The following is a 14,322-nucleotide window of genomic DNA, read 5'->3' as shown; positions in this document are numbered from 1 at the left end:
ATAAACGGAAACGGGAATTAAAGCAAACATTTTAATGTGTTCTTCATAGGACTTTCATTTTAAATACTTGTGTTTTTACAGCTAAAAGTTTCATGTGACGCCTGGTGAGTCTATTGAAGATAGCTTTAGTTCGTGTATGAACAAACTAGTATGTTATTGAATTAACTGGTCTAAGCACTTGGACTATACCGTATCAAAAACTACATACGTATTCGTCAAAAACAAATTTTTTTGAGAACATTCGAGCTCTCTAATTCACCCCAATTTAAAATTAAATTGTTACTATTAGAGCTATGTATATATAATATTAACATATACAGGCGCAAATCCATCTGTTTATTTCCCCAAATGACTACCCCATAATTCCTTACAATCCGCCCGTAAAAATACCAACAATCGCACAGTCGCGGAAATCTCACCGGAAATAAACGTAGTGAATAAAATATAACTTTTTTCGGATTTATCTCGATTATTAGCGCTTCGGCGAGCAAACCTTATAAAAATTCAATCAATGCTCTCGGGCGTACAAGTTTGGAACCGGCCAAAACTCTCGAAATTGTAAAGGGCATTAGTCGCCTAGGTATACATATGTACATATATAAGCAAGTAGCCTCGACCCTATCGCGTCAATCCCTTCTCAAGTCAGATTGATTGTGTTTAGGGGGTCTGGCAAATAATTGTGCGATTTATATTCGACGGCGGGCTAACTTTGTCCCTTGTTAACCCAAGAGTCGCATCTCGTCCCTTACTCAATGCTCTGTCTCCACGGTGACCCGGAAAAACGGATTTTTCATTCGCGGTCGCTCGCGTGGGAAAATTTAAGGGACAAAAGACGGTGCTCAACAGGATGCCAAGTATTCCACTTGTCGTAGGCATACTCGACGGTATATGAAGATTTCTTTCGTCGTGAAAACATGGACCGTCTAAAATTGGATTGCGGAAATACGTGGCGTGTATGTATTACACTGTATACGTCGCAGACACGTTTTGAGGATTTAAATTATTCATTCAAAAGAATTTGCATATTTACATATGTATAAGAAATATGCATTTTATAATTCCAACTGTGCTATATATGTAAATATGTATGAAAGTTTCACTTTTGTCTTAAAATAAGTGTTATTAAGTTCGGATTACAGTGGTTGTTAAATTTATTTAGTAACATTATATTAAATCGCATTCATGTTATTTATGAAAATGTATCAGAAAATCGTCGACAAACCTGGGAGCATTATTTTGAGTAATTGGATGCCTTACCCAAAAATCAGAGGATTTAAGATTGGGCGTATCATTGATGATCATATTTCGTTACAAAAAAATGGAATAGAAACCCTGAAATATAAGAAGCATAGAAAAAAATATGCCCAAGGCAGAAATTTCTTTGTTTCAATATCAAATATTTCTAAATATACTTTAATTACTCATTTAGTACTTTTTTATGTCCCAAAAATAAAGCAGCAATCTGCAAAGTGTGGCTGTCTGAGCAAAGCGATAAGATTTTTATTTTAACTTTTAATGTCTTAAACTATCTTTAACTTCTTATTTAAGAAACGCTCTTTTAAACGTAGGTCAACAATAGCGTATTATTTATTAATATAATATACATACATATATGTATTATATTATATTAATATTAATAATATATTATAATATTAATATTAATAATATTAATAATATATTATATTAATATTAATATTATTAATTGCTGTAGAAGGAAGTGGGAATCCACTGCAGTATTCTCCCAAGATAACTATGATGTACAAAAATAAAAGTGTGAAGAAGTCTGACTCTCCGGCTGACACCCGGCGCCTTCGAGGTTCCAGGTCTCACGGTGTGAAATTGGCTACTGGCCACATGCATGTGACTCACCAGGCATCATGTGGAAAATATGCGACTGGAGAAACTTTACGGAACAAATCCAAAATAGGTACTTGGAACGTTAGAGGACTCCTGAATCCTGGGAAAACACTGGTTGTTGAGAAAGAGATGTACAGTCATGGGCTAGATATACTCGGAATCTCGGAAACGCACTGGAAGAACAACGGCCATTATAAAACTTCAAATGGAAATACGATATATTTTTCTGGTAACCAAGATTCGTCACATAGCGGTGTCGCGGTGATCTTAGCATCTAAATTAACCAGTGCACTAATTGGCTACAACCCCATAAGCGACAGACTTATACACTTAAAACTCAACACGCATCCGTATAAACTCAACATCCTTCAAATATATGCTCCTACTGCAGATGCCGAAGATATTAAAATAAATGCGTTCTATGCTTCACTACTCGATACATTGTCAAATATCTCAAACAAAGAAATGACCATCATTCTTGGTGATTTTAATGCCAAAGTCGGTAATAATAGCAACATTGATAACATAGTAGGTAAATATGGATTGGGTATTCAAAATGAGAGAGGAGAGAAACTTATAAGTTTCTGCATTGAAAATAAAATGTCCATTATGAATACTTGGTTTCAACATCATCCTAGGCGATTGTACACTTGGATATCTCCTGGGGATCGTCACCGCAACCAAATCGATTATGTATTAATAAATTCTAGATGGAAATCATCGATACATAACGTCAAAACATATCCAGGTGCAGATTGCGGATCGGACCATAACTTACTTGTTGCTAAATTTCGACTGAAATTGAAAATGATTAAAAGACATCAAAATAAAGCAATTAAACTCACCAATGATGATGTAATTAATTTTGGCAATGTAATCAGAGAAAAAGATGCAGAATTCCAAATAAATCCTAATGTAGATGTAGAAGAGTCTTGGAAAATTTTTAAAGATCTCATAATTCGGTATGCCAGAAAACATCAAACACCGCAAAATGAACATCGTAAGTCTTTTATCTCTGATTCAACTTGGGTTAAGATAAAAGAACGTAAAAGACTTAAACAAACTGGCATAACATCGACAGGATATCTTGAAAGGTATGCAATATTACATAAAGATATTCAAAGGAGTTGTAGGCGGGATAAAGCTAAATATATAAATGACATATGTGAGGAGATAGAAAAACACGCATTAAAGAATCAGGCAAGGGATATTTTTCACAAAGTAAAAATCGTCACTCAAAAATTTTCACCCAAAACTTGGACAATAGATGATCAATTTGGAAACACGCTTACAGATATTGATGTGATACTCAACCGATGGAAAGAATACTGTTCGGAATTGTACAGTGGTAGTTCGTCGACCTCAATTGTTTCCCTAATTGATGATGTCAGGGAGCCTGACATCTTGACATCTGAAGTTGTAAATGCCATAAAGAAACTGAAATGTAAAAAGTCTCCTGGCAGCGATGGTATACAAGCTGAACTTCTGAAAGAGCTTGGTGAAACTGCGATAAAGGCGCTATGTAATATGTGCAACAAGATCTGGGTAAACGGAGTATGGCCGAAAGATTGGGTCAATTCAATATTCATTCCCTTACACAAGAAAGGATCTACAAAAAAATGCGAGAATTACAGGACCTTAGCCTTAATATCGCACTCTAGTAAAGTATTGCTGTATATAATTAAAGATCGTTTGTGCAGTTACCTTGGATGGCAAATACCGAACGAACAAGCAGGGTTTGTAAAAGGCAAAGGGACGAGGGAACAAATACTGAATATACGTCAACTCATTGAAAAATGTCGGGAGTTTCAAACTCCAGCCGTTCTTTGTTTTATAGACTATAAAAAAGCTTTTGACTTTGTGAACTGGGACTATCTGTGGAAAGTTCTACTGGACATGGGAGTCCCCATGCATCTTGTAAAAATAATACATAACTTGTATAATGATAACAATGCAGTAGTTCGAATCAATTCGCTAAACTCGACAAATTTTCGAGTACAACGTGGAGTAAGGCAAGGGTGTATATTATCTCCAGACCTATTTAATATATATGGAGAGTATATAATGCGTAGAGCACTGGATGGTTGGAAGGGTGGAGTGTCCATTGGTGGAAAAAAACTATCCAATCTTCGGTATGCGGATGACACAACGCTCATAGCTAATAATCATGAAGAAATGGCCGAACTGATCCGTCGTGTTGAGACAGAGAGTAATGTGCTTGGCCTCCAGATAAACCGCCCCAAAACAAAAATTATGATAATTGACCGTCACCAACAGCTGCAAAACAACAACTCAGCTTTAAACGGTATAGATGTGGTTGATAATTTTGTCTATCTGGGGTCACTCATATCTAACAACGGCGGCAGCGAATTGGAAATACGGCGCCGGATTACATTAGCAAAATCGGCAATGTCACAACTAACGAAGATTTGGAAGAATAGAGCCATTACAACTGCTGTCAAAATCCGTCTCGTGAAGAGTCTCGTTTTTTCTGTCTGCCTTTATGGTGTCGAGACGTGGACCATGAAGGCGGCGGATAGACGGAGAATCGATGCCTTCGAGATGTGGTCCTGGAGACGGCTACTGCGCGTGCCTTGGACCGACAAACGCACGAATGTGTCTATTCTTGAAGAATTGAAAATCAAGGATAGATTGTCAACAATATGCCTGAAACGTATATTGCAGTTCTTCGGCCACATTGCACGAAGAGGTGAGGAGAGCCTGGAGCGGTTGGTTGTGGTTGGTAGCGTCGAAGGCAGAAGAGCCAGAGGCAGATCCCCCGCACGCTGGACTGACCAAGTATCTGCAGCGACGGGCGCTTCCACGGTAGCAAGTCTTCGCCTGGCCGAATTTAGAACTGAATGGAGGCAGCTGGTTGACCGCACATCATAGTCACGATCCTCAGTGATGAGGGAACCGACAGCAATATATATGTATATAATGGTGGATTTTTACCGTTCTCAAGAAATGTTTGTCAAGCTCAACTTCGATATCACACTGCATTGCGAATTTATATAAAAATAACTTTATACTTAAGTTGTTTGTAAATATAAATACTCTTTACAAAACACTGAAAGATGAATAAAATTCTAAAACATTTATTCTCATTTTCTTTAAAACAACACTAAAACTTTGCAGACTACTTTGCTGAATTGTTCCGATAGAATGTGAGATATCACATACATATCTTGGGACTTTAAATATGTATGTGATATCTCACAAAAGTTTAAATATACATACATATAAGAACCCTCTACCTGCAAATGGAAGCCGTTTGATAAAAAAAAACTTTTACCACCTAAAAAAAATCGGATATGACCAACCCACGACTGTATTTACATGTGCACATACATATGTATTTGAGGAATACATGAAGGATAAAAAACAAAATTCGATAATTAAACATACATGTACATGTTCATACATACCGAATATGATAGCTTTTTCGATACAAATTGAGCGCAAATGTAGGGAAACTTACACAAGTCAAAGGTTCTACTTCCGGTTGTACTTTGTAATGTAAATTACAAAACATTTTTGAATTTTTCTATTATTTTTTAACTATTGTGTTGTCTTTAAATTGTATATATGCATATAAATTTTATTAAAATTCATCGAAATTGTTTATTATTTAAAATTAAACTCTTCATAAAAATAGATGCTAAATAGACGCTAAAATTGAACATTTTTAATGCCCTAAAACGTTAAAATGCAAAATGAAAATGCTAAAATCGACAAAAATAGATGCCCAAATTACGTTTCTTTGATTATGATATATAAATACATACGGATGAAAATTGAAAATTTTCAGACTAAAATTCCAAGAATCTTGAATATTGAGTCTAGACGATCGCATATTAAATTTCAAAACGATGTCAAGCCGATGTTTAATTTAGCGTCTTGTCAGTTTTGCGGCGCACTTAACCCTTTCTTCGCCTTCCCGCCCATACCGGGCGCAACCGCGCAATCCAATTTGAGAAACGACCGGTTTCGGTCCTGGTCCAGGAGAGGCATCATGAACTATTCCAGTCAGTTGAAGGCCTACTTTCGACTGGATTGTAATTTAATTAAAGCGGGTATTCGACCGTTAGCACCGCCGACATGTGCGTGTGTGCGATCGAACTAGCCGGGGGAGATGAGATCGGTCCGAAAGTCTCGTCAGGTTTAGAGCTCAGAAGTTAGTTGACATTCGCAGGTAATTGAATTAGTGAGAAGAGACCGCATGAATATTCATCGGTTGCTGATTTGCAAAGTGAGAATACCACGAGAAAATTAGTCCCCATATGTATGTAGTACGTATACGACCGACGTTACCCACTTACTTACCCCGAAAACGTTTTGGCTTTTCCTAATGGGGATTGTTAGCAAGAAATACATAGTTAACTGTGTAAGACTTTAGGTCCATAATTATACATATTTATTGACTTTAAATTTCAATATCTGCTTACATTCTGAACGATTTGAAATTGAAATCTTAATTCAAGTGAAAAAAAATTGTAGAATCTGAGTTAAAAAAAAATAATTCTGCAAAAAATACCTAATCAACTGTGACTTCAATCAATTTAAAAATAATAATTAAAAATCAATTTGATTCAGCATATGTATAAACGACGAAGATAAAACATTGGCACTTTTTGTAAAATAAGCTATGAACTCGTATAACATATCAAATTGAGATCACACAAAGTGACATTTTGTAATTTATCTATAATACTAGCCGGTGTAATGATGCCCGGCGTTTCTCGGGTGGATGGAAGTTAAAAAAAAAAGCTCTTCGAAGGGTTCCAACTCCTTCCAACATCCGTTTACGGCCTGTTGGGGTACGATACGATATGGTACAATATAAAGGTATTTCTAATATTATATAAGATTTGCAGACGACACTATACATCAATTAACAGGATAAAATGGCGGAATTACTTCGTAAAATAGAAACAGAGAGTAAACATTTGGGTCTAGATATAAACAAAAATCCTCCTCGTTAACAGATTCGAGCCTCTCATAAAGTCCAATGCTTCAAATGACCATGAGGGATTCAACGATTTTATCTTCCTATGTGATTTTATGAAAGAGGATGCCAATCAGAAAACCGCGGAAGAAGAGCAGTGGCGAAAATGGCGATGATCTGTCTGACAAATATATTAAAAAACTGCTCTATAATGAGAATAAAAATCCGTCTTTTGTAATCTCTGGTAATTCCCATTGCATTGTATAGAGTCGAGATATGGACGCTTTAAAATAGAGAAAAGGACATGTGAGATGACCTGGGTATGTTGCGCATTCTATTAGACCCACGAACATTCCCGTACTCAAAGAGCTGGCAGTTTCAGAAATGCTTTACACAACATGTAGGAAAAGGATTTTTTCCAACTTTGACCATATTGCCAGAAATAAAGTGGTGAGTCTGGTGGAGAGAAGCTGGTATTCGCCGGAGCACGGGAGAAAATACAAGAAAAAGGACTTATTTAGACTGTCCATCTTATGGTCTCCCTTAAGATGGTCAGACCAAATTAAAAAAAACTGACAGGGTCGTCCTTAGGCGCTGCTTTCAACTCGGTACAGGACCGGGAGGAGTGGATGCGGATCGTCCACCGGATTCCAGATGATATCAATGACCACGACGTTCAGCATCGAGCAAATGAGGAAGAAGATACTAAATTTGGTGATACTAAGTTGAAAACTATGAGTTTTCATTGCCGATAAAAAATTAACATTAATTTTTACTTATATAATCATAAATAATATAAGATATGCTTAAATATATATGTAATTAATGTACATATATTTATATATTAGCTGAATAACGCATGTAATTCCCGTTCCCGTTTTCATATGTCGGAAAAACGCAGGCTGCGAACACATTTAAAATTATTCAATTGTTTGTTTATTTTACCCTAACAACGTAGGTGGCGACATGAAAACATTTGAAATTATTGCGTTGCAATGACACTCATTCCCGTTTATCCCGTTTCCGTTCCCATTTGTGGGCAATTTTTTTACAGACACCATCGCGGGCAAACATACAATCACTCCTGTAAGTTTAATCGCAATCGGTTGAATGGTATAGGAACGGATACGTGACAGACAAACATTGATTTTTATATACATACATACATATGTATATATGTAGATTGTAGCAAAAATTTACGTAATCAATCAAATGGAAATGCAATCAACCTGAGCAGGTTTGTCAAAAAGCTACCATTTTGCAAATTTAGTGCACAAAATCAATTAAAAACTTCAACTACCTAAATTTGTATACCTAGACGATCGAAATTTGGTTTCTAAGAAATTTTTAAATTTGGTATTGTGTAAATAATCTCTTTTTTATTCACAACAACTAAAGAATTCACACATATAATGGCTCCTTGTAGTGCAATTTAAATAATTTCATCGGTGCATTTTGTGCAAAAGCAGGATTAAAGTAGGGGGTACGTTACTTCATTCAGATTCTAAAACCCACCCCGAGGGCTATAAAACGTTAAAAACTCGTGCTCTATAAATAGCTAATGGAAACGAACGGTGTACGAAAAGAGCAACTTAAAATGGATAATGGAACGATTTTGAGGTGCTCGATGCGATTGGAACGAAATTCTCGAAGGCAGAGCGTATTCCAACAGCCATTTTTCCATTAATCGATTGGATACCGTAAGTCAGAAGACATTAGCGGATCTCCGTACCCGAATCTGCATTGTAAATATTGTTCTCTCGCTCGCCATTAACATAACAATATATTTCAGGCCACGGATTCATTTGCATATTATTGGATATTATCATATTTCCCCGTGAACGTATTTTAACCACCCTCCTTTTGTCTCTCTTGTACTCCCCTGCGCGTCGTCCTCACTTTCCGCATTTTTATCTCCGCTTATCCGCTTAAGAGAAATTGAGTCTCCAGTCAATATTACTAGGTGTATTGAGGGGCGTCTCCCGGTCGCAAAGTGCCAAAGGTAAAATTTTCCCTAAAATTAATAATAATAATCCGACACTAATTACCAAAAAGGACAAGCGAAATGCTTCCAATTAAATTTCAATGTCGCAAATATCGCCATAAATTATATACACAAAAAAGATTGTAAATAGCGGAAGAATTTATTTAATTGATACATTTTGAACGATAAAATGGCTTTTGAATGTACAAACAATATGGTATTCTATGACAGAACCACTACTAACTATGTACATATACTAACTCACCAGTAAAGAGTCTCGATGATTACAGCAAAATGTCCATACCCTCCAGGTGTAAACAAACACAGGTTTAGTAAATATTATAGTTGACTAGCGAGTCTTTAGTAAATATTATGTATAAAATGTATTATGAGCATTTATAAGAATTGTAAATAGGTTTTTGAGCTCTTTTTCCTATGATGCTTGATGTAAATTAACATACATAATATAATACTATAATTTTAACAAAAATATAAAATAAAATTGTAAAATAGAAAATGATCTAAAATGTTAAAATAGATCTAAGATGTGAACATAATTTAGTTATAATAAAAAGTATTTAAAAATAATGAAAAAACTTTCACAAAATTTTGCTTCTCAATTAAATTAGACACAAGAACTTTATTCGATACTTCACAAATATCAGTCAGGCATATTTTAATATGTAGCAACTTTTATATATAAACTTTTTGTAATAAAGAATCGAATTATCAACATATTTTTTTTATATTTATAGATAAATATATTTACGTAGGTATTATATTATATTTCAATATATGTATTTACACTTCAACTACTGACTCGTGAAAACATTCAAAATAATAATCACTTTCACAAAATCTAAAATTTTGTACTAATTTAGGTTACTGTTCAAATTGCGCTATTTCGAATGCTTTCATTGATTTTGAATACATAAATAAATACACCGACAGAAAAGACCGCCGTAGTAATGCTATACAGCATTATTGGTTTTTCGATTAAACGATTTCAATATAAATTTGAAATGAAAGCGATATTATAGAAACGATGACTACAACCGCACCGTGCCGGAGAAAATTTCATCAGGGGCTCTCAATCATTATAGAACCTTATCTGATCACCAGCCCATAATCGTATTATCCCAAAAATCGAGAACGACCACGTGGAAGAATTCCATTCGATTTTTAGAATTGTAATATGAAATCCCAAATCAATCTAAAACGTCTACCGATTGACATACATATGTATGTATGTATGTAAATGCACACATATATGTATGTATGTGTTGTAGATATTTTGTAACTTACTGGGTAGTAATTGGACTCCCCCAGGAAATCTCTCATTTTGCACAGCGATGCTTTGGAAGGGACTGAAACGGCTTTGAACGATTCAAGAGATGAATTTGATTCGAATCGAATTCGTCCCCCAATTCACGAAACGTTCGTGACGAGCGTTCGTTTGGCTGACACACATCAACACTCCAATCAGGGCTTTTGTCCGTAGCCGCTCTGGAGTACGCTTTGCAGAAATCCATGCCAAAGTTAATACCCACATACATATATAAATACGTACAGTATGACCGTTAAACTGTAAAATCACTAAACGTGTGCGTTTTGGTATAAAAATATACGTGAAAGATGAAAAGGAAAATAAAAAATGGAATTTTTTCATAAAATTTGTATAATGGTCTACATACACATGTACACATATGAGATAATATACTAAATTTGAAATTTCTTAATTGAATATTAAATGGCTGCACACACACAAAAGTTACTATACCATATTAAAATACTTGCTAGTAATCCTACTAAACCACGAGCACGTGCATTGCGTACGATTTAGTGTTTTTACACCTTAATGAGCCGTATAAAAATGCAGACACACAGATTGGTACGCAGCACGTGTTATTTATTTAGATAAAAACGCTAGCACGCCTAATCTATACCATCGCGATCCTTGATAAAGTTCACGCCTTACATACATATGTGGTAGTGATCGGTGATTAGTATATTTGAAAAAATGTAGGAGAAACTTATCGAAATGATAAGATCATACGAATTAGCAATGACACGAGGATACACTCATCACAGCTGGAATTTACCTAGTCAAGGCATCCCGTACGATTCAGTCTGGCTCACGCCCTCACAATAATACTACTTACTGCAGTAAGTACTACTTACATCAAAATGCATAAAATGTTGTGTTGACTATTATAACCGAAACCAATCTTAATTCCAATGATGCTCACAAAGCAATTGCAAAAGAAAACTTAAGTAAGCCATGTAAATATAATAATGATTTGTGTATTTTCATTTCAGTGAAAATTTCTATGCTAGAACCTATTTTTGTTCAAAAACAACGACTAAATTTTCTTTTGTTCTACAAAAAATCAAGCCAAAATCACAGAGTTGAAAACAAAGATCAACTGGTTCGAGCAGAGAGACGTCAAAAAGTTACCGTTAGCGTTTTGGCCATAGCACGCGTATCGAATTATCAACATTAAAATTTTATCATTCTTTATAAACCTATTAGTGAAGTAAAAATATATATGAGAGCCTATAATGAAAATTTTATAAGATATAGTGTGAAAATATAGTCATAGGAGTAGGCGTTTAAAGTCATAGGTAGAGGTAGGACCGAAGCGCGCCGTCTATTGTTCCATTATTGTAAATGCTTTGTAAAAAAGGTTCGGCAAACCTTTAATAATGGATTTACAACATGTGAACAATGAACAGCGCGCTCTGGGTCCGCTCTTTAGTCATAGGCGTTTAAACAATTAATCTGATAAAACGGGTGGGGGTGGAAAGTCAAACAAACAAGATTACTACCTATTGACAGTGGGTGAGCTGTCACCTTCTCCATTTTTTTTGGATTCTCAAACGTGTTTATTACGACTATGTTTCACCATCAAATTTAGCGGATACAATTGAAATCTCTAATGGCAAAGTTTCAAAGCAATCAGAAGATTGTAGAAAGGTGAAACTAAGGTGAAGTAAAACCCTGTAAAATAAAAATAAAACATAAAAAGACGAAGATACGACTCAACCTAGTATGGATTAATTCCATTGACTAAAATTTAAATTGATACAGCAGTACTACCGGAATATATTTCACGTTCAACGGAGACGTACATTTATTAAAAACTTTGAATAACATGCTAATACGAGAGAAAATTCAAATTTGGTACGGAAATGCAGGTCACCACACTACATACTACATATAATGTATAGAAACTTTTCAACAGAATACACGGCATAATAATATGTCTCGGCAACATTGCAGAGACATATTCGCATATAATTTTACGACATACCATCCGTTGAGTGGCACCAAGAGTGGTTTCGTGTATCCATCACACCACGCCATGGCAGCTGTAACCAAGCCGTCTAAAGCGCTATGTGGCTTCATTATGGCGGGTCGAAGCCAGCTTATCACCTGGATTGAAAATGTTAACTTTAGATCGAGTTTAATTAAAGCAAACAATCTAGGCGAAAGCTCGAGAGCGGAGCTTTGTTTATTTTGCGACAAGTTGTTTGATTGATTAAATAGCGATTAATTAATTATACCTGAGCTCCCAGCTGCATGTGGTCTCTGGTGAGAATGTCGCTCGACTTTCGCACCGTGCTGTATACCAGTTCTATATCTCTATCCAGAATGTAGCACCTGACGTGTTCGAGTATGCATCTCAGGTATGAGATTGTCACGGTTTGCACCTGCGTTTGTAATTGAGAATGAAAAAAAATAGTACTAAAGCGTAATTAATAATTTTCTTATTATCATATAAATATAATAGAATGTCAAAATAACTTAATTAATTATCGGCGTACTAAAACAACTTGCAAATCAATAAGCGACATACATACATATGTATATATATACATATATTTCTTCGTTGTTTAATTAACTTTTGCGCAAAAGAGAAAACTTTCAACTTTCAATGTCATTTATTGATTTGGTAGTTGTTTAAATTTATATTATATTTATACATAGACTTTTTCGATATTTAATTAACTTTCGCGCAAAAGAAGAGAAAAGTTTTAAATGGACAATATCGAGGGTGATACCTGTTTATATTTCCGTCCCGATTTATTAAATATTATATTGAATAAATTAATGAAATTAATTTCGCAAAACTTTCGCTACTCTTAATACATACCTGAGCATATACAAATTGATTGAAAAAGCTAATGGATATTTTATTCACTATAATATAATATATTTTTGGAATATTTATATATCACACTCATTAATGTCTGAATATTCGACACAAACATACGACATCAAAATAATGATATACAACATATGATTCAAAATTTGCACAACTTATTGTAGTAATAAAGTTTTCCTGTACTTCAAAAATGTATAGAATGATCGGAGCTTATCTTTATAAAAATTTGAACATAATGAACATTAAAAGTGAAGAAATTTATGCATAGTGACGAAGCATATTTCAAACGAGTAGCTTAGTATATAAATCTGAATACTGCAAGTCTACTGTGCAAAAGTTTTAAATCTAGCTACTCACCAATGGTGTGATAGTGTAATAGCTAAAGTATGCAGATCCAAAATAAATTCAAAGTGTAATCTATGATAATTGTGAGGAAAACTTTTGAACGTAGATTTAAACTTACAACGATTCTTACGACGGTAAAAATATAATACATATATTGTTCTCAAATATTTTTTATTTTAAACGGTAAATAGACAATAATTTTTTGCGGGCTACGAAAATGCTGGGATTCTTAGCACGAGTTAGTAAACCTTCCCAGAGTGCGTTGGTGCCTAAAATTATTTATGAATCTCTAGTACGTAGCATTCTAGAATTTTCTTCCATTATATGGAGTCCTACTCATATGACTCATTCATTAAACATTGAGAGAATCCAAAAACGGTTTCTCTCAAATTATATGGTTATTATCCTTGGCTATATCCTAGTGCATTCCTATTAGGGGCGTTAGCCTTCAACTCATTGGAGGCTCGTCGTGTTATGTTTCTGGGAAAGCACTTTTCTAAGCTATCAAATGGGTTAGTACACAATCCTCAGGTTCTTAATGAATTTAAGTTTTATACACCTAGTAAGTTCAGGGACATGAGGAATCGTGATTTGTTTTCTCCTCCTGTGGCTCGCACAAATATGTTGGCAACGTTTCCAATATCTAGAGCGATATATCTGCTCAACCGGGTTGCTGGTGAAATTGACCTGTTTAATGTAAGCTATACTGAATTAGTTGAGTAGTTGTGGAGCAACGCTCGTGGTAGATTTTATCAATTATACATGTCAATGATTATTCCATCAAAATATAAGAGGTAGTTCTTTTTATGATTAAGGTTATTATTATTGTGATGCTATGATTGTGTGACTGGCTACAGGGGCGCGTTAAATTACTCTGCAATGTCACTGTGGCTAATATGTTAAAAAATAAAATAAAAATATATACACATCGGATAATCAAAAAATGTCTATTGTTTCAAAGTAAGAATATTCCAATCAACTTCAAAAATGTGTATGTACTTTTACAAATCGTCATAAAA

General features: G+C 34.8%; 1 protein-coding gene across 1 annotated transcript in view; it reads right to left on the bottom strand.

Annotated features, from left to right (window-relative positions):
- Positions 1-14,322, bottom strand: part of LOC143914290 (protein qui-1) — a 160,801-nt gene that overhangs the window by 30,262 nt on the left and 116,217 nt on the right. Inside the window, exons 12-13 of the mRNA XM_077434454.1 lie at positions 12,357-12,503; positions 12,104-12,225 (exon numbers count right to left, since the gene is read on the bottom strand). Coding sequence (XP_077290580.1) covers positions 12,104-12,225; positions 12,357-12,503 — 269 coding nt within the window. The remainder of the gene's footprint in view (positions 1-12,103; positions 12,226-12,356; positions 12,504-14,322) is intronic.

The sequence above is a fragment of the Arctopsyche grandis genome, chromosome 7, assembly GCF_051622035.1.
Source record: "Arctopsyche grandis isolate Sample6627 chromosome 7, ASM5162203v2, whole genome shotgun sequence".
Taxonomy (NCBI): domain Eukaryota; kingdom Metazoa; phylum Arthropoda; class Insecta; order Trichoptera; family Hydropsychidae; genus Arctopsyche; species Arctopsyche grandis.
Note: the sequence above shows the minus strand (reverse complement) of the source record. Positions and strands in the feature narration are given on the sequence as shown.